Genomic DNA, 20,975 nt, shown 5'->3' with positions numbered 1-20,975 from the left:
TTCATGACTACAAACGTCTGCGCCAACTGACCCTCTGACACCACAATACAATCACTCACACACATCATTCATCCTGGCCTATTGTACATGTTTTTAGTGGTAAGGGAAACCGGAGTACCCGGAGGAAACCTACGCAGACACGGGGAGAACATGCAAACTCCACACAGAAAGGCCCCGTCCAGGTGGGAATCAAACCCGGACCTTCTAGCTGTGAAGCGAGAGCACTAACCGCTGCGCTACAGTGCCGCCCTGAAAGGGTCTGATAAAGCCTCCTGGACTTGCAGCTGGTTCATCTGGAAGAACATGATTTCATGCAATACAAAAGATACACACGGCATCGCATCATACAAGGGGGCGTGGCCTCGCCGCAGTTTTCTGGCGGAATAATAATCGTAATAATAATAACGCATTGGTTTTATATAGCGCTTTTCTGGACACTCAAAGACGCTTTACATTGCACTATTCGTTCACTCCATACTCGGTGGTGGTAAGCTACTATTAGCCACAGCTGCCCTGGGGTAGACTGACGGAAGCGAGGCAACCAGTCTGCGCCATCGGCCCCTCCGACCACCACCGACCACTCACTCACTCACTACATTCGCTAGGCTTCCTGGTGTTACCAAACGGTCTCCCATCCGAGTCCTGCCAGGCCCTTCCCTGCTGAGCTTCCCAGGTCTGACGGGATCGGGCAGAGCAAAGGCGGTGTGAAATATGAACATATTTATCACATACAAATAAAGTTGAGGGTAACACTTTACATTACGGGCCGGTAAGTCCTTGGTACTTGCGGTGGTACTTACAGTGGTACTTACAATGGTACCTATGGTGGTAATTACAGTGGTAATTCTAGGTACTTATTGTGGTACTTAAAGGATACTATAGTGAGAATTACAAGGTATGTACTTCTAAAAACAGTGGTAACTCTTAGTAATGAAGGTTGTACTTGTTTTCTCTAATGCTGTTTTATGTTGTTTTATAGTCACACAATCCTAGAAATTACTTCTGTTTGTAGAAGTACCACATTTACTACCTATGAATTGCTGCTGTAGTATCCTTGAATTACCAATAAATACCATAGATGTATCACTGTAACTACTAGAAACTATCATTTAAAGTATCAAAGTAAATAGAAGTACAACCTTCAATACTAAGAGTTACCACTGTATCTCTTAGTAATGAGATACAGTGGTAACTCTGTGTCCCCCGAACCCTAATGACAAGTAATTATGACTTTTAGTACCACAATAATAACCTAGCATTATCACTGTAAATACTAGTACTTACCACTGTAAGTACCACTGCAAGTACCACAATAAGTACCAAGAAGAACCACTGTAATTACACTGTAAGTACCACTGTCATTACTAGTAATTACCACTATAAGTACCTCGGACTTACCGGCCCGTAATGTAAAGTGTTACCAAGTTGGGTCTAAATCGGGTCCATATAGATGTTTTTTCACAGCTGATTTTTCACAGGAAGCATCATGTTAGCATTCTCCATTATTCACAGTTGTGCTCAAACGTTTACACACCCTGGCAGATACTTTGATCTTTTGACTATTTTTCTATTAAGAATATGACAGATTACACAAAAGGTTTTTTTCACTCATAGTGGTTGTGTGAAGCCATTTGTGCTGAAAAAAACGGAGTTTGCTCTTTTAATAGCAGTACTAAGTAACGTGTTTACCTTAATAAATCCTTTCCGTAGTCCCTGTGGGGGTAATACAAGTGTTTATGGGATGATTGGAGGGTCTTTCATCTCCCCCTGGTGTCTCTGACCAGAAAACCATGTTTGAAACTTGACCGCCACCGGTCCGGAGAAAGCAATACACACTAATGAAATCACGAAGAAGAAGCTAACAGGCTAACGGGCAAAGCTAACTGCGGGCTAACGTCACTTTAAACAGTATTTACAGCAAAGTTTGAGTGAAAAAACAAATATTTCCATTGTATAATTGGACGCACAGTAACCCTCTCTCCCTTCGCCTTTCCTGTCAGCGTAGTATTTACTTTCCAAGACAATTAATAAGTTAAAAAATCGTAACTTGCTACTACACCTGCAGTTGCACTAATGGCCTCTAGGGGGAAGAGTTACTTAGTACTGCTTTAAATCATAATGACAAAAGAAAGTACCAAAAAGGCAAGGCAAGGCAACTTTATTTATACTGTGCATTTCGTACACAAGGCAACTTAATGCGCCTGATCAAAAGTTTATGATCAAAGAAGAATGGGCCGTTTTACCATTAGATTATATACAGAACCTTCTACACAACCACCACTAAAGACTCCCAAGCTGTCATTGATGCTAAAGGGGGCAATACACAGAACGGGGGTGTGTAAACTTTGGATCAGGGTCATTTTCTTTTTTCATTATGATTCAAATGCAGTTAAAGGAATAGGCCACCGTTTTTACATACTAAGATATGTTCTTACCTAACCTTAGTCGAGTTAATATATCCCCGTCTGATCTTGTCCGTGCGCTCTGTCACGCAAACGGAGCACATACGCAGCCTCTCCCACATGGCATATAGCTCCAAAAAAGCTCACGATAGAAGCTACCAAGCTCTTCCACGTGTTCCCTATTTAAATAAAGTTACGTGAAGTGTTTTCATGCGAAGTATATTTACACAGAAATGTAACATGTCGATGTAATAAGCAGATAAAAGGCGTAATGATACGAGGAGCACAGTGCAGTAACTCCTAAAGACTTCCCCGCTCACTTCCGTCAATAGAAGCTGCGTGACTTGTAGAGAGCTCGCAGAGAACAGTTGAAGAAGCGTGGATAACTTGTGAACAATGCCTTTTATGTGCCTCGTGCCGGGCTGTGATAACAAGCAGAAAGTATATAGTGTAGTAATGTTTCACAGATTTCCAACTCACCCCGGACGACGACACAGGACTCAGGAGCTCCACCATGAGGTAGGAATGCGAGAGCACTTTCCCAAAATATATTTTCTGCTTGTTGTAAAAGGCTCTGTACAAGTCACGCAGCTTCTATTGACGGAAGTGAGCGGGGGAAGTCTTTAGGAGTTACTGCGCGGACGTTTTGCTCCTCGTATCATTACACCTCACAATATAGTCCCCCTTTTTATCTGCTTATAAAATCGACATGTTACATTTCTGTGTAAATATACTTCGATTGAAAACACTTCACGTAACTTTATTTAAATAGGGAACACGTGGAAGAGCTTGGTAGCTTCCATCGTGAACTTTTTTGGAGCTATGTGACATGTGGGAGAGGCTGCGTATGTGCTCCGTTTGCGTGACAGAGCGCACGGACAAAGACCAGACGGGGATATATTAACACGTCTAAAGTGAGGTAAGAACATATCTTAGTATGTAAAAACGGTGGCCTATTCCTTTAATAAGGAAAACTGGCTCCTGTGACATCATCACATTCTAGAACCTGAAACCCAGCAATTCTGCCAGGGTATGTAAACCACATTGATTATTCAGCATTTGTTGTGAAAGTTTAGATCTTTCTCTCCTTTGTTTTCCCCCTCAACTACTTCACACATGACCATATATGGGCGATTCCGGAGATGCCGTCTGTATCTATGCTCCATGTCATTCGTCAAAGTTCTCCCTTAAACGCTTTAAGGATGAAATGATGCGATGAAACTGTAATTGAAAAGTAGAGTGGGTAAATTAAAGTTGTGTTTTGGTAAAGTCATATTAGGTGTTGAATAGTTCTATCAACCGCAGAATAATAAAGTGCGACGCTTGTCATGCCACTATAGCAAAGAGAGGAAACTTTTCATTAGGATTCGCCTTCCCCCGCACTTTTATTGTGTTCCTGTTTTTTAGTTTGATTGGAGATAGTTATTTATCGTATTATCTGATTTTCCACTCCCCCGGCTGCATTGTTGCTCGGCGTCTGCTCTGAGACTTTATCATAAAACTAAATCAGGAAATGAATTACATTGTCTCTTCAGAGGAAAGGCTTGCCTCGCTGCTCTCCCCCCATTAGCATTCCCCGCGCAATTTTCCGTCCGCATCCGTCCATACGGGTCTTATAACTTTCTTATTCACACCCCAGCGCGCGCAGACGTCTTTTCTTTTTTTACCCCCGCTGTAGTTTGCTGTATCGACAAGGCGCCGCAATTTGGTCTGTGTCAATTATATCGATTACTTCAGGATGAGCGGAGGTAATGAGCTTTGGTGTTCTTCGTGTGTGCCCTGCGCTCCCTTGGGCCCACCCCCTCCTCTCAATCCTCCCCCCCCTCCCTCAGAAGCAGCCTCTCTCCTCCGGCGCCTCGGTTTTCGGAGTTACGTGGCAACGATTTTCTGATTAACCCCGTTATCTGTGAGTTCATCTGCTGCCGGTGCACTGGGACGTGGCGTATGGGTTATGTATGAAACATGAGTCATCAGTGGATTTTAGCTCGATGCATATAAAGTCTGAGATATTAAAGGGAAGTTTGCAGATCTTCTCTACGCTTCTGTAGGCTCTTTTTTTGGCTTCCTCTCGAAATCCAAAGACATGCATGAAGATCTGTTTTGTTCCCCGTCCATGAGCTGCTTTTACACAGCCCCGGCGGCCATCTTGTTCAACACATTAGGACATTGTTGGAACATGTAGGGGGAGGAAATAGGTAATTTTATAGTACAGTCCCTTTAAAGAGGGGGTATTATGCTTTTTTCAGCACCAGTCTATATCACACTACAATGATGACCAAACCTTCTGTTGGTCTGTAAATGCGGTAAATTAGAATAACTGCCTTGTGTAAAATTGCTCTCTCAAAATGGCTGTAGTGAATGTCTTGAAATAGGCCTCTGTCTCTTTAAGAACCTCTGAGCCTTTCCGACAGGCCCCCTCCACACGCTGTCTGTGGCATCAGTGGGGAGGGGGTTCTGCTGAGGAGCAGTGGTTGGTTACTCGGCTGGTGACGAAAGCTCGGAGGCGTCTCCAGGAGGTGGGGGCGTTCCTAGGAGGACTCAGGCAAAGCTATCCCTAAAATGGCCGCCATCAGAGTTTTTACAGATTACTCAGAAATACGTGAATGTGCCAAGGCAACACTTCAGGCATGTTTTTAATGAGGGAATGACATAACATGATGGAAAGCTTGAAAAAGTCGATTTTGCATAATAGAGAAAGACAAAATGTATCGCAACACGTTTGTTAACCTCTTACCACCCGCCAAAACCAAATGCATTCTCTCCTCTTTGCCATTGTCGTCACTTTTTATTTCCCTTATGTGTTTTTGTCACTTTTTTAATGGCACGTTTGTTGCTTTTTTGATGCATTTTGGTCACTTTTTTTGCTGGATTATTGTCACTTTTTTGTCACATCTTTTGCTGCTCTTATGTCACTTTTTTTCTGGATTTTTGGTCATTTTTCTGGATTTTTGTCATTTTTTGCTGGATTTTTGTCATTTTTTGCTGGATTTTTGTCATTTTTTCGCTGGATTTTTGTCATTTTTTGCTGGATTTTTGCCTTCTTTTTTTTGCTGGATTTTTGTCATTTTTTGCTGGATTACAAAGAGTTACGACTGTATCTCTTAGTAATGAGAGATACAGTGGTAACTCTGTGACTCCCTAACCCTAATCCCAATTACTAGTAATTACCTCTGGAAGTATCACAATAAGTACCACTGTCATTTCTAGTAATTACCAAGTACCATGTACTTACCGGCCTGTAATGTAAAGTGTTACCTAATAATCAAATATTTTTTTCAATACAATACATAAAAATCCAATGAAGCCTGATTTTAGTTATAAGAATATCTTCATTTTGCCTGGAGAAATGATTTCCTTTATTCAACATTCAGTCTTGAACTCTAATCAGTAATAGTTATAAAGAATTAGTTAAGTAGTGGTTGTGAACTTGTGGATCATCATCAAAGTCATATCTGTGTCGTGAACTCCAGTGAGCTTTTATCAATCATGCTGCAGCTGTTAAACTAGGCAGATTAGATATTTTGGGTCATATTTTTGATCCTTGAAAGACACACATGCACTAATCATGTTTGAATATATTCTTTCCAGGCGGTGCCGATGACAACCTGATCGAAGGCGGAGAGATGAAGTTTGTCTGTAAGCCGGGAGCGCGGAACATAACGGTGATCTTCCAGCCGCTGCTCAGGTAAGCAAGTCATAGTTTTTACCAACCATAAAAAAAGACAAATAACATGGTTTGAGGGGATATCTTCAGAAATCTTTATTTGCGACAGAGGCTGCTGCTGTGCTGGTCAAAGCCACTCAGGACCGCACCGCCCGAGACATGACTCCATACCAGTAAAATGCCTTATAATTAGATTCCATAACCACTTAGTAGCCAGCCATTGATTTTTCGTCTTTTAAATCATGGCTGGGTTTCATAAATCAAAGACTCTTTGCCTTTGATTGTTAAAAAGTCCAAACTGGACTTGACTATTAGCTGAGCTTTTCCTCCGATCGTGTTTTAAGCTGAAAAGGCTGTCGTGTAGTTTCTAAATGCAGCACTGGTTCTAGAGTGCAGAGAAAATCTAATGGAGATGCCGTTATATTGAATTGGCCTTCAGGTCGAGTGGTACATTATAAGTCCCATTAAAAGGCCTTGTTTCGCCCGTTTTCTCTCCAAAGTGCATGACACTCAGTAGATTTTCTTACATAGTTGAATTTAGGCCTTAAAGGAGCTATACCTGACATTTTTTTCTGTTTGTATGAGAACATTCTTTTTGCCCCATAGAAGTATGTTGAAAAAAATCAGCCTGATGAGTGAAGTTTTTGCTGTATTATAATTTGTTGGTGTCACATTGTAACTAAAAAGATTCAAAATTAAGTATAGCCGCTTTAAAGGATCTATATCATGCTATTTTAGCCATTCCAAAGTTAAGTATAGGCATTTATAAGAATGATTGTACCTCTACCGCTATTGAGCACTCATTTTTGTGATAAATATAAGTGTTTTCTGGAGGTATTTTTCAAACCCGGAAGACACAACGCTTCGATTCAGTTAACTCCGCCCCCTCTCTCCGCACATAAAACTTTACCGTAAAATAAATAAACAGCAATAAGTGACGATACTTCACAATGCAGTTATATGGAGTTGACATCTGCAACACAGCTTCATAAATGGTTAACACACATGCTAATATGCTAACACACAAGCTAACACGCGTTTGGATTGACTCACCCTCTGGTCCATCGCTGTTTACATTATGGGACTCGCGTTGGTTATAAAAGTTAATCCACTTTGATTCTGGCGAAGGTTCACCAAACATCCATCAGTGACAGTCACAGAGAAACACTATTTTGGTGATAGTCGCTGAATCCCGGAGAAAAAAACAACTTCAAGTGGCCTCTTCTTGAAAAAGGTTGAATAAACTCCCGTCCTCGTAGCCAAATGCGCTTCTTTTTCTCCGTCCGTGACATTATCGTTAGGTAAGAATAAAGAACAGGTGTGTCCAGTTATAACGAGCTCCATCTTCAGCTGCAGCGCAAACATGACTGATCTGTTCAGACGCTCAGAGATGTGTTTATTTTGGCCTCAGCTGACCTGGAAGCACCTCGGGCACATCCTTTTTATTTTTTTTTCCTTTTTATTTTTCTCTTTGTTTCTCTCTTACGACAGAAATAATGAAAAAGCTGTTTTACAAATTAAAATCCGGCCGTAAGCATAGAATTAAGACATTACATTACAGACGTCGAGCACTTCCGTTCCGCTGTGACGACACAACTGAACAGGTCAGTCGTTCACCAGGAGAGGGCGGAGCCTCAGAGAGCAGGATTCAGGTGGATTACTGAGAGCTGCGTGAATGAAGCCACAAACCACTCTGGGGGTGTTTTTGATAAGGAAATAGCAAAACAACATGGCTAAAAGCTCTAAAAAGTCGATTTCCCATGATATAGGACCTTTAAGTGGCATGTACAAGATGGCTGTATGCTGTACTATTGGATGACTGATGAGTAAATTATCAAGCGCGGTGCCCAAAGTCCTTTTATATCATGCATTATCGTTATTTTTCTGAACAAATCTCGTAAAAAATGTCGTCCTGTTCTTGATGTTTTCCGCGATTTTGTAAATTTGTCCCGGAACACGTGTAACGCGTCAGCCGAGTGTGGATTATGCAAGAACATCTGGATGAAATCCGCGTAGTCCTTTTGAAAGAACAGGGTTTTCTTTTTAAAACATGGCTCTCTGCATCTATCTATCACTTCCTCTTCGGGTCCACACTGCCTCCCTGTAGTCCTAAGCTGCACTGTCAGTTGTCATGTTAGCTCGTGTCTGGATGACTAATGCCTTTTGAAAACAGATTACTAGTCTCAAGAGGCTAGCAGCTGTCTACATGTGTTTACAAGTACATAAGCATTGCCTGTGCTTGTGAATATGCATGCTCTTACAGTTTGGCTGTGTGTCTTTACTAAGCACAGACGCTTGGCATTGAATCCGTTTACATTTTTTGATGGGTTTAAACACTATTGACTGAATAATGCGATCATAAAACAAGATTTTATTTATCTATTTATGGCAAGGCTTTAGTAGATAGTATAATGTGTGTGTAATGGTGTAGTAAATTATGAAGGTTAATTTGTGTTTTGATTATCAAGGTGTTTTTTATACACTGAATTTATGTATCTGAATTTTTTGCATCCGTATTTCACCACCATATTGAAAAAAATTCAGCTTTTTTTTTTTCGCTGCTGAAAAAAAAATTCTGTGAAAAAAAAAAAGTATTTTTTTCAGTAGCGGAAAAAAATACACTGATTTTTTTTTTTTTTCCGCAGATATTTTTTTACAGCGGCCAAAAAAAAATACACAGATTTTTTTTTTCCACTGAATTTTTTTTTTCACCAGCGAAAAAAAATACGCTGAATTTTTTTCAATATGGTGGTGAAATACGGATGCAAAAAATTCAGATACATAAATTCAGTGTATAAAAAACACCTTGATAATAAAAACACAAATTCATAGTAAATGGTCTAATGTGTAATAAAGACATTGATCAAATTCAGTCAAAGCTGGAATCAGATGGCTCAGTGGTTAGTGCTTGTGCTTCACAGCAATGAGGCCCCGGGTTAGATTCCCACCTGGACGGGGCCTTTCCGTGTGGGGTTTGCATGTTCTTCCCATGTCTGTGTATCTTTCCTCCGGGTACTCCGGTTTCCCCTACCACTAAAAACATGTACAATAGGCCAGGATGAATGATGTGCGTGTGTGAATGTATGGTGGTGGTCAGAGGGACCGTTAGTGCAGATGTGTGCAGTTGTGACAGCGCTTCTCCCCCAGGGGAAACTGAAGCAGTGTTAATTTCGTCGACTAAACTATTTAGTCTTAATTTTAGTCAAAGTGTTATTTTTGACGACTAAAATTGGACTAAAACTAAAAGTTTTTCATGAGACTAAAACTGTGACTAAAATGTCCAGATATTTTAGTCGACTAAAATAAGACTAAATAAAAATGAAAGGGAGAGACTAAAATCATCCAAACTTCTATTGACCGTCTGAAAGAGCCTCAGATCATGTAAATTCTCTGCCAAAGGATCAGCTCTGAGCTTTGTTCATGTGGAGCAGCTCCATGAAGCAGAAGAGCTTTATTAAACATGATTATAATGAATATTATCAATGCAAAGTCGACTAAATTCGTCTTAATTTTAGTCGACTAAAACTAGACTAGAAATTGAAGATTTTTTTTTGACTAAAACTAGACTAAAATCGAATTACATTTTCGTCAAAAGACTAAGACTAGAACTAAATTAAAATATGTTGTCAAAATTAACACTGGTCAGTAGCTTAAAAATTCTAACTAAAAATACTTTTCTGCCCAACATTTCTTCATTAATATTACTGCATCACTGAAATAACATTTAAACTATGCAACTGATACAATAAGTCATATTTTCAAAAGCATTAAAACCTGTCATACGCACTTCAATGCTCGTCAAGGCATTTTAAAGTGCCATAGTTAGTGACTCCTAACAATATAACAATACAGTGTCTCACTTCAACAGCGTAATTGTGATATCACACCGCCGCTACCTTCACGACACCCTCCTTTCGATTGAACTGTTTTGAAAATGATGGAAAATCTAGCTCCTGACTTGCTCCTCTCCCTCTCCGTCCCACGTCGTCCGTAATCGTTCATATCAATCACCCCAAAGTGCCGTGAACACAGCGCGGCCTCTCCTCTCCCCAGCCCTGCCTCCCCCCTCCAGACTCGCGTTGCCAATAGGGCGCAGTTACTTGCAGATGGTTTCCTAATGGCAAGCTTCGGCGTTGTGCTGATGGATGGGTGCACCTCCCGTAGTCAGCCATCCAACTCATGGCAGCTTTAATGACAAAATGTGTTAAGGGGGCTGCGGCTCGGGAAATTATCGCGTGGGAGTGCGAAGACAACAGGCGCTTGTAATGTATGATTGCAAATGGGGTTTTTGTTATTGTCTCCCAATGCAATGCCCATATTGTTTCCCTATGTATTTCCAGGAGGAGATGACAAGAGTTAATGACGCTACTTTATATAAGCTGAGTTGTCTGGAGAAAAGAAACTGGCAGGGGCAGATTTGGGGCTGATTCTTAACCTGCCTGTTACAAAGCCATCATTTCAATGAACAAAAAGTGCTTTATTTGTCATCATTACACACACAAGGGCAGTATAGGGTAGTGTTGAACCACTGCAGCTGTCCTATGGGCCAAACGGGCACTTTTTTCAAGACGGGACTAACAAATGTAAAGGAAACCATTCATAGAGTGCTCATTTCCTTCCATGTAAAGCAGAAATGACTTGACTTTAGCCTTTCATAGGGGACAAAACTAATTAACTGATCAAATATGGTGCCTGCCTCCTTCATGCTGTAATTTCACTTATTTCTCTACGTCCTCCAAAACCAACACATACATCATCATTTAGCACAATTATTCACCAACAAAATGTGTGAGTTTCATCAACTTACCATTTTTTAAAGTTATGTAAAGAAATGTACCATGAATTTAGCCAGACTTGGGCCTTTTTCAGACTTCAGAGAAAACAGGAAGTTGAGAGCGCGACCGGTCTCCAGGGGCGGACTGGCCATATGTCCATTCTGGAAGAGCACAGAAGGGCCACTGGCTCCAGGGCCACCGGTCTGGCCTCTCACTTTACCTTGCCCTTATCCCGGGCGTGACTGAGCTTTACCCAAATCTAAAAGCATAAAAGAAAAGCATCCAAAAACAAAAATGTGCTGGAAAAGCAACAAAAACGCAACAAAATGTGACAAAAAAATGACGACAAAGCAATGAAAAAACAACAAAAACATGACAAAAATGCAGCGACAACGTGACAAAAAGTCACCGTCACTTTTCTAGATTTTAGCTTTCAAATGAGGCGTTACAGTGTTGCTCTCCAGTCAAGAAGCCTTTAGATTTGGGTAAAGCCGAACTGGAGAAAATGCTCTCGGTCAAGGCGGGGAGTAAGAGGTTAACATGTGTGGAAGTGTCACATTTACGCTAATTTGGGCCAGGCTGGCCAGAGTCCAGGGCTGTTTTTCAGTCGGAGTCCGCCCCTGCCGGTCTCTGCTGATTGGTCAAATACCACAGAGGTGGGTTTTATGATGTAGAGTGAGCTCTTCTGATTGGCTGAGTGAGGACTACATGCTTCTCTACCTTATACTGATGTGCAGCAGGGAGGCCATCTGCAAAGTGTCCGGAAATTACCAAAAATAGTTACAACCCCTATTTTAACTGGCCGCCTATTAATGACAATTTACCCGCCTTTTTCCACACAAACTTTCAGATCTAGATGTTCACTTGCAGTCCAATACTGTTGATCTTAGAGCTTTTGCAATATCTAAACATAAAAAATCTAATAGAGTTCATAAATGTGGTGGGGTTGGCAGCAATTATAAACTAATGGAGAGATTTTAAAAGTTAGAATACTGGAGTTATTGTTCACATTCAAACACTTGGACACCACAGTGAGTTAGATGTTTTTACCAGCAGTAACTCAGCAGCTAACAGAGTTGTTCCAAGGCTTTTTTCTCCACTTTTTATACTGTTTTTTAGCTAATGTTAGTCTATGGAAAATGTATGTATGCTGCAAACATGGCGGATCTCCATGGTAACTGTGGATTTTCCCGAACTGTATTGCATAACTTCAAATCATAACAACGCCGTGTTATCCTGTTACGTGACTTCCTGTTTCGATCCAGCACGGCAAAATAAATGTGATACAAGGTCAGTTATATAGGCTATATGCACAGTTTCCCCACGTGACGTCTTCCTGGACAGTAAGCCAGACGGTGTACTTCCTGTTGGCGATCGTTTACTTTTACCACTCGCAGGTCCCCACACAAATAAAGAGAGAGCTCAGGATCTGGTTAACGACTTACTGATGCACAGTCACAGAAACGTGTTACAAACATCATGTTCGCTGTGAATCCAGCACTCGAAGGAAACGCCAGCGGTCGTAAGGGGCGGAGCTTTTATCTTAGAGCTAAAGGCTAGTGTTGAATAATGATAATATTATATAAAAATGTTTAACCTGCTCCAGCCACATCCACACTTTTACTCGCTGTCCTTTACCAAATCGTGAGCTATCGCTTCATTTCTGTGGGACACTGCTCATTTTAATGGGAAGAGATAACGGACAGGAAGGACAGAGTCTGGTTTACTGTCCAGGCGGAAATCACGTGGGGGTCACTGTGCATGTAGCCCATTCCAAACATTATTCTAGGCCCTATGTCAAATATCCTGAAGTATCGCTTTACCTGTCTGCATTTAACTATTAAGAGATCCCACAGTGCTGTGCTCCGGCTCGTGTGCTTTAAATTGGTGTTAATTTGGTGAAGATTGGTCAAACACTCAAGGTCAAGGTCAAGTTTATTTCTATAGCACATTTACAACAACCACGGCTGCCCAAAGTGCTTCACAAACACAAACAAATGATAAAAACTATGAATACAAATACAAACAAGGCATAATAAACTTTGCGTCAATTAAACAAAAAATACAATGGAGAAACAGTTTAACATATTAAAAAGCCTGTGTAAAGAGGTGGGTTTTAAGGGAGGACTTAAAACTGCTTATAGTCGGGGCCAAACGGATGTTGAGGGGCAGACCGTTCCACAGTCGGGGGGGCAGCAGCGGAAAAAGCTCTGTCTCCTCTGGTTTTCATGTGCGTTTTGGGCACATCCAGGAGGAGCAGGTCAGCTGAGCGAAGTGCTCTGGACGGGGCATGGACAGAGAGTAGCTCAGACAGATACAGAGGTGCCAAGCCATTTAAACATTTGAAAACAATTAAAAGAATCTTAAAATTGATTCTGTGACAGACAGGAAGCCAGTGCAGACGGGCGAGCACAGGTGTAATGGTGCCGGTCAGCAAGCGGGCCGCTGCGTTTTGGACCATTTGTAGCCTCTTAATGGACGCTTTGTCCAAACCACAGTACAAAGCATTACAGTAGTCTAAACGAGTGGTAATGAGTGCACGTACTGCTTTTTCAAGTTCGTTTGGAGAAATGTAAGATTTTACTTTACTTAAAGCAGTACTAAGTAACTTATTTACCTTAATAAATCCTTTCCGTAGTCCCTGTGGGGGTAATACAAGTGTTTATGGGATGATTGGAGGGTCTGTCATCTCCCCCTGGTGTCTCTGGCCAGAAAACCATGTTTGCAACTTGACTGCCCCCGGTGCGGAGAAAGCAATACACACTAATGTAATCACGAAGAAGAAGCTAACATGCTAACGGGCAAAGCTAACTGCGGGCTAACGTCACTTTAAACAGTATTTACAGCTTGTAAATAGCAAGTTTGAGTGAAAAAAAATATTTCCATTGTATAATTGGATGCACAGTAACCCTCTCTCCCTTCGCCTTTCCTGTCAGCGTAGTATTTACTCTCCAAGACAATTAATACATTTAAAAATCGTAACTTGCTACTACACCTGCAGTTGCACTAATGGCTTCTAGGGGGAAGAGCTACTTAGTACTGCTTTAAAAGGCGCATCTGGAAAAAGCTAGTTTGGATAACTGAACTAATTTGCTTGTGTAGTTTAAAAGAGCTGTCCAACATGACGCCAAGATTCCTCAACTCGTAGATAGTCATTAAACAGTGATCGCAGCGCAGGCAGGATCAATACTTTAGCATCCTGCCCGCCTCGTACTCGTTCTCCCGGACAGTGGAAGACACAAAGCTAAACTTTCACTGCAAACTGCTGCTTTAATGCCGGAGAGGGAAGTGTGCACTAAAGAAGGTGCAGAGAGAGAGAGAGAGTCGGGGGGGCGTAGCAGAAGGTTTCCATTAATATTTGTGTTATTCACAGAAGGGTCGTAATCACTCTTCTATCATATGAATCTATCTTTATAACCTCGGCTGGGCAAATCAAAGCCATCAGGTGCTTCCCCCGAACAGAAATGCCACTGTACCTGCGTTATGCCATTCGCAGGTTTGTTTAAATGCACTCAAAAAGGCGCCAGGGGTGTTTGTGCGCGTAGCAGCCAATTTGGTTTGACTTGTGGGGTCCTCCGCTGACATTTGGGTGGTATTTACACCCCTTGCTCTGGACGAGGTTGGCATTTTGAGCGGGCCTCTAATCTCCCCCTCTCCATCCATGAGACGAGCGGCCGCGGCGCAAATGACTGCCGACTCTGTGGCTACATGAGCTGATTTACATGATGTTTGCTGCGTTGTTTCCAGCCTGTGTTAACTTTTAACTCCTGCCTGTAAAACCTTTGATGTTTAAAGTGTTTAGTGTCCGCTAAATTGTGACCAGAACCGTGGGATTTTAGTTAGGGGGCGCTGAGGGATGAAATTTACCCCCAAAATACTCTTTCTGTGCATAAATCCTGTTTCTTAACTCCCTCCTGAACCGAGAGCATTTTCTCCAGTTCAGCTTTACCCAAATCCTGTAGGCCAGTGTAACGCCTCATTTGAAAGACCTACAAAACTAAATTGATCTTTTTCCTCACGCCAGATTTTTTTTCATCACTTTTTTTGTTGGGCAGTCGTCTCATTTTTGTCAAATTTTCGTGACTTTTTTGTCACTTTTTCGTCATTTTTTTCTCATTTTTTGGTCAATTTTTTGTCAATTTTTGTCATTTTTTCGTCAAATTATTCGCATTTTTTTGGACATATTTTTCATCACTTTTTGTCATTTTTTTTTCATTTTTTGTCCATTTTTGACATTTTTTCGTCAAATTATTCGCATTTTTTTTGACATATTTTTCATCACTTTTTTGTCATTTTTTTGTCATTTTTCGTCCATTTTTTCCTCAATTTTTCGTCAAAATTTTGTCCAATTTTGTCATTTTTTTGGGTCAAATTCTTATCACTTTTTCGTCCATTTTTTCCTCAATTTTTCGTCAAATTTTTCTCACTTTTGTGTCACTTTTTCATCCATTTTTTTCTCACTTTTTTGTCCAATTTTTGTCAATTTTTGTTATTTTTTGTAAATTTTTTGTCACTTTTTCGTCAATGTTCTCGGCATCTCTGGAATCGCCCATATATGGTCATGTTTGAAAACAGTTAAGGGGGAAAACAATTTGGAGAAAAATCTAAACATTCTCTAATTATTCAAAAACTACTTTAACAAATGCTGAATTATGAATAAAGATTTCTACTAAATAAAGATACAAAGACATAGAGAGGAGCAAAGTGGTTCAACAGCCCATAAATACACAAATAATGGAGAATGCTAACATGATGCATCGCTAGCGCTGGCTAGCGCTAGCTATGACTGCCATTTCTTTAGCTTCTGCTGATCAATCTGCTGTGAATAAGCATCCATATGGAGCTGATTTAGACTTCACTTTATTTGTATCTGATAAATGCGTTTAAATTTCGTCAGAAAGAGTGAAAAATTGTGTTTCCCAAAAGATTCTATTTTCACCCCCCCTTCTGTTTCCCCTTCTGTGTCTGTATCTGTACGATGCTAACTGACCAAAATGTTGTAGAGCTGAGTCAGTATATTATTCTCCAATGTGTCACGATGCGGGTTTGCTGTGATATGTGCCCGTATCGCAATACTTTAATGATATCATGCATGCCCAGCTTTTACAGTCAATATAGATACAGACGGCGTCTCTGGAATGGCCCATATATGGTCATGTTTGAAAACAGTTAAGGGGGAAAACAATTTGGAGAAAGATCAAACTTTCTCTAATTATTCAAAAACTACTTCAACAAATGCTGAAATATGAATATAGTTTTGTACTAAATAAAGAAATAAAGAAACAAAGACAAGGAGAGGAGCAAAATGGTTCAACAGCCCATAAATACATAAATAACGGAGAATGCTAACATGATACCATCGGGCTAATGCGGTTAGCTAGCACTAGCTACAGCTGCCGTTTTTTCTACTGAACAATCTGCTGTGAGAAAATATCCATATGGGCCCGATTTACACTTGACTTTATTTAGGTGTGAAAAATAAGTTGATATTCCACCAGAAAATGGCTAAAAAGAGTGAAAATTGTGTTTCTCTAAAGATTCTATTTTCCCCCTCGGCGAAGCCACGCCCCCTTCTATATCTATTGGGCAAGAATTCTGTTTGTTTCATATCACATGTGCAGAATGTGGTTAGTGACATTTGGTTAGTAACTTTTGGAAGCTCACCTTTTTGATTCATTCAGGACAAAGTATTGAATTTCCTTGTAATATTGAAATCCGATTGAACAGTTCATCGGCAAAATGATTTCAAATGCGTGAAAGTCTCGAAAGTTTTCCCATTTATAAGTGACATATTTATTCTTTTCATCTTACAGTGGAATAACTCTGAGTGTGAGAAATAATTGCAGCCTTAACTTTACAATTACCTGTGGAGATAATTGCTTGTAGTCATCTTTTCAAAATTGTTTATGGCACCGCATTTAAATGTTGACTTTAAGCCCCTTTGTTTGGCGAAACGTGAACGTGGGAGGTAAGTCGCTTGTGTGGATTGACTTTAGCGCCTGCTGTTACCGTTTGTTTGCTCAAGGTTGACATCATTTCCATAATGGGTGGTTGGGGTTTGTAGTTAGACACTTTTTTTTTTACGTGTGTGTAGCATTTACAGCTAAGGGAGAGGATTGTCTATATTTACCACAAAGACGAAGACGCTGGTTGTGATTTTACTAATTTATTAAAAAACTGCATTGATTTAAGGTCAGCACACACTACACGACTTTTATGCCCGATTTCGCTCTAATTCTCAGTCGTGCCGAGTCTAATCGAGTCGCGTCTGGTTGAAGGCGGTCACACAGAGTCGGGTCGTGTAGTGTGGGGGGGTCGTGTAGTGTGGGGGGGTCGTGTAGTGTGGGGGGGTCGTGTAGTGTGGGGGGGGTCACGACTGGACTCTTGTTCGAATCGTGTAGTGTGGGCGGTAGAAAGACGCGACTAGACTCCAGTCGTAGGAAATCAAACATGTTTGATTTTTAAGCCCGATTTTGGACGCACGGGAGAAACGTGGGTGATTTTTACCGACACAAATGTGAATGACAGAGTGATATAAAGACAGGAAAACACCGCCGCGCCTCCTTTTTTTTACTTCTCTGTTAAACCAGCGGCACAAACAACTCATTTCATGGCCACAGCCCCACACGCGAAACAGCACAACTTTATATCACCAAAAGTTCACGACAACCACCTTTTCCAGCTACATTTCAACCACGAACAGAGTTTAGCGGCACTTACTGAGTTTGGAGACGAACTGTTTAGCTTCACCTCGCTGCTAACGGCGGCTAGCCTCCCCGCTTTCTCCTCCGTCTCCTCCGCTGTCTCCTCCATCCTGAGGCTGACGCCCGTCTCCTTTTCTTTAAATCCACTGAAATACGTCCCGCTTCTTCCTGTCGCCAACTTTTATCTCCATGTGACAGAACTATAGCCCAGTTGAAGCTTCGTAGTAGCAGTAAGCTAGCGCTGCGGTGTTGTGACATTGTTGACACCGTTGACCAATCGGGACACACACGTTTCTCACGCTCACAAACACAGGCCTGTCTTTGCGGATTTGGGGTCAGTTTTCGAAGCCGTAGAGACGACAGACGCGCTGTGTTATAAAATATCAGCTGTTCAGAATCGTGTGTTCGCTCTTACAATTCTCAGTCGTTATGTGTGAACCCCCAGACGTTCGAAAATCGCACTGAATCCTGTCGTGTAGTGTGGACCCCCCATTCTATATAAAATCGTTTACGACTAGAAAAGTCGTGTAGTGTGTGCTGACCTTAAGGACAAAACCGAGACTTAAACAGGAACTTGGAACTAAATCAGGAGCCAACAAGGACTAGGAAGGAAATCTCATTTGTATAGCACTGCTTTTCACATGGCACCCAAAGCGCTCCACACTGGGTAAGGTTTTGTTTCTCATTGACTCCATACTTTGTGGTGGTGAGTTCGGCGCATCACCACTGTCGTCCTTGGAGTAGACGGACAGAGACAAGGCCAAGCATCCACTTACAGACCACTCACTGGACTGGACTAGATTAGGACTAAGCCTGGATGAAGTCGGGACTAGAGGCTTTCTTTAAAACGACTGCAGTGAGTGAAGAAGTGAATGGTCGTTTTCTCCATTGTGAGATCACGTGAGTCTTTATCTTTTCTTGCAAATGAGATGTTATTAACTAATAAACTGTAATGGAAAAACATCCTTGGGTATATGACAGACTATTTAGGTTACAACAACTCCCATAAAGTGATCTGTTACAAAATGTTTTTAGGCTACTTTAAATGTGCTTTAAAGGTGTTTAAAGGTGCTTTTTTTCATAAAAAGTCCCATAATGCACCTTTAAGTGCTCCAATTATAGTTTCTGTGCCAGCCTTGATGAGTCCCTGTTAGCATTCGCATACCGTTGCTAGCCGCGACATTTTGCTCCGCGATCAAAAATACATTTGCAGAGGTTAAAGGGGCTAGATACAAGTTGGCCATTTTATACTCACTACTGCCACCCCAGGTCATATGTGTAACTGCAGGCTCTATATTAACTCACTGACCATTCGCCAGCCATTTTCAAATCAGAGAGCTCCCACTGCCAGAGGTTTTTCAGGATTTTGACTGTTTTTTCAAGACTCACAGAAAATGTAGGTCTATGTCTATGTCAACACGAAACCCACCAAAAGAAAGACTCTCTTCTTTCATCTAAAAAAAGTTTGTTTCCATTCTTTTGTAATCGTCCGTGGAAAATAGGTGAAATCACCCAAGATGCTGTTTTCTGACCAAAAAGCTGAGCAAACAAAAGAGCAACGCTGCCACCTAGTGCCTCTTATTGAATCACTTGGTGGCAGCGTTAGGCAGCACAACTAAGATTTTAACACCAGACATGCGCAAGGCTTTGCTGGAGCTGTTCCTATTGAAAAACCTAATTGACGTCTATAGACGTCATTGGCAATCAATGAGTTAAGCTCGTGCTTGGCGGCACTTCTGACGCCAAGTTATACCTTTCTGAGTGACAGTGCAGGATTTTAGAGGCAGTTGTGGTGAACAGGTCTGAGCTCATTCTACGCACTAGGACATGGCTGGAACATGTGGGGGAGGAAAATACATTCTTTTTTTTTTACATTTTTAAGCTACATATAGTCCTTTAAGACTAAAAATTCACCAGTTTCTGAGCTTCAAAAAGACATACAGTGTTTAGTTGTGTTTTTAAAACTGTGTAATCTAAATCGGTTCAGTATCACATATTTCTAACCAATACCCGATATTGTATTTGATCCAGTATCGGATTGGTGCATCCCTAGACAGGACTAAATCAGGACTATAGCCCAGGTCTACATCAGATCTTCATCAAGTCTATACGACAGGGCCAAACGATGACCTTAAATGGACCAAAATTGTACTGAAGGATGGTGACTACTTGCTCCTGTGTGTCATGGCAACAGCCTGGTCGAGTGGTTCGCTCTCTCAACTCACAGCAAGTCCTGGATTTGATTCCCGGGCCGTGTGCTGAGCCTTTCATCGAGTCTACTCTGGGTGCTCCAGTTTCCCCCATCACCCCAAAATATTCCCCATAGGCCGATCCTTCAGCGACGCACCAAAGCCCAGCTCAAGGTCTGGTCAAATGCATGTGTACGTCTCTCCACCAGACCCGCAGTTGGGAAACCGCGGAACTTGATGTTTTAGTTCTTTTTAGTGTCCTTAAAGTTAGCTCTGCGGTGGACTTCGAAAGTTTCAACTATTGTGCAAATGAGAGTCAGGAGGTCGAGGAGACATGGAGAGCCTTGAGGGGAGCGCTGAGTGAAGGACAGATAAAGAAAGCACAGAAGAAAAGGAAGCAAGGACATGGGGAGAGAGAACTTGAAGGGCTCGACTCCTGCTGCGGCGGCACACTATGAACATGCACTCTCATTAGCTGTACCTCGGCACACAGACACATAGCAGATAGGCAATTTGTATTAAAGTATTTTTAGTGATTAAGCTAAGTCAACAACAAATTAGTGAGATTTGTCTTGTATAAATTTATGTCAGTGTCTGAATCTTTCCTCTCTTTCTTTTATACCATCTTCCCAAACATACTGTATATATCCCGTCTGCAACCTTGGGTCCTAGACTGGAGACTTGAGTTGGAAGTATATATTATTCATAAACTAAGGGCAGTGAAAAGTGATATATTTTACAATCACTGTGATGTGAAATATAAACATTGAAAGATTAGACTATAGCATTATTTTCTGTATGCATTTAACGGCCGTGCCACTTCCCCCCCACCTCCATGAAATATATGCTACAATTGCAGGAAGATAATACTAAATCAAGACTGAATCAAGTCCACGACAGGAATAAAAAGGCCTAAATTGGTCTAAAAGTACATTTGCAGAGGTTAAAGGGACTATACAGAGTTTAAAAATGTTAAAACTATGTATTTTCCTCCCCCTCCATGTTCCAGCCATGTCCTAATGTGTAGAATGAGCTCAGGCATATTCACCACAACCGCCTCTAAAATCCTGCACTGTCACTCAAAAAGGTGTTACTTCGGGTCTGAAGTGCCGTCATGCACAAACTTAATATAGAAGGTGCAGTTGAGGTGGCAGTAGTGAGTATAAAATGGCTAACTTGCATCTAGCCCCTTTAAGACAAGGGCTGGGTACCGTTTAATGGTATCTAGTAGTCGAAAAACG

The 20,975-nt window shown here is 41.4% G+C and overlaps 1 protein-coding gene across 1 annotated transcript in view; it reads left to right on the top strand.

Annotated features, from left to right (window-relative positions):
* Positions 1-20,975, top strand: part of exoc4 (exocyst complex component 4) — a 362,908-nt gene that overhangs the window by 107,304 nt on the left and 234,629 nt on the right. The window contains exon 11 of the mRNA XM_079552397.1: positions 5,991-6,087. Within this exon, the coding sequence (XP_079408523.1) occupies positions 5,991-6,087 (97 nt within the window). The remainder of the gene's footprint in view (positions 1-5,990; positions 6,088-20,975) is intronic.

The sequence above is a fragment of the Gobius niger genome (genome assembly GCF_951799975.1).
Source record: "Gobius niger genome assembly, chromosome: 2".
In the NCBI taxonomy this organism is placed as follows: domain Eukaryota; kingdom Metazoa; phylum Chordata; class Actinopteri; order Gobiiformes; family Gobiidae; genus Gobius; species Gobius niger.
The sequence above is the reverse complement of the archived record's forward strand: the minus strand, read 5'-3'. Positions and strand labels throughout refer to the sequence as shown.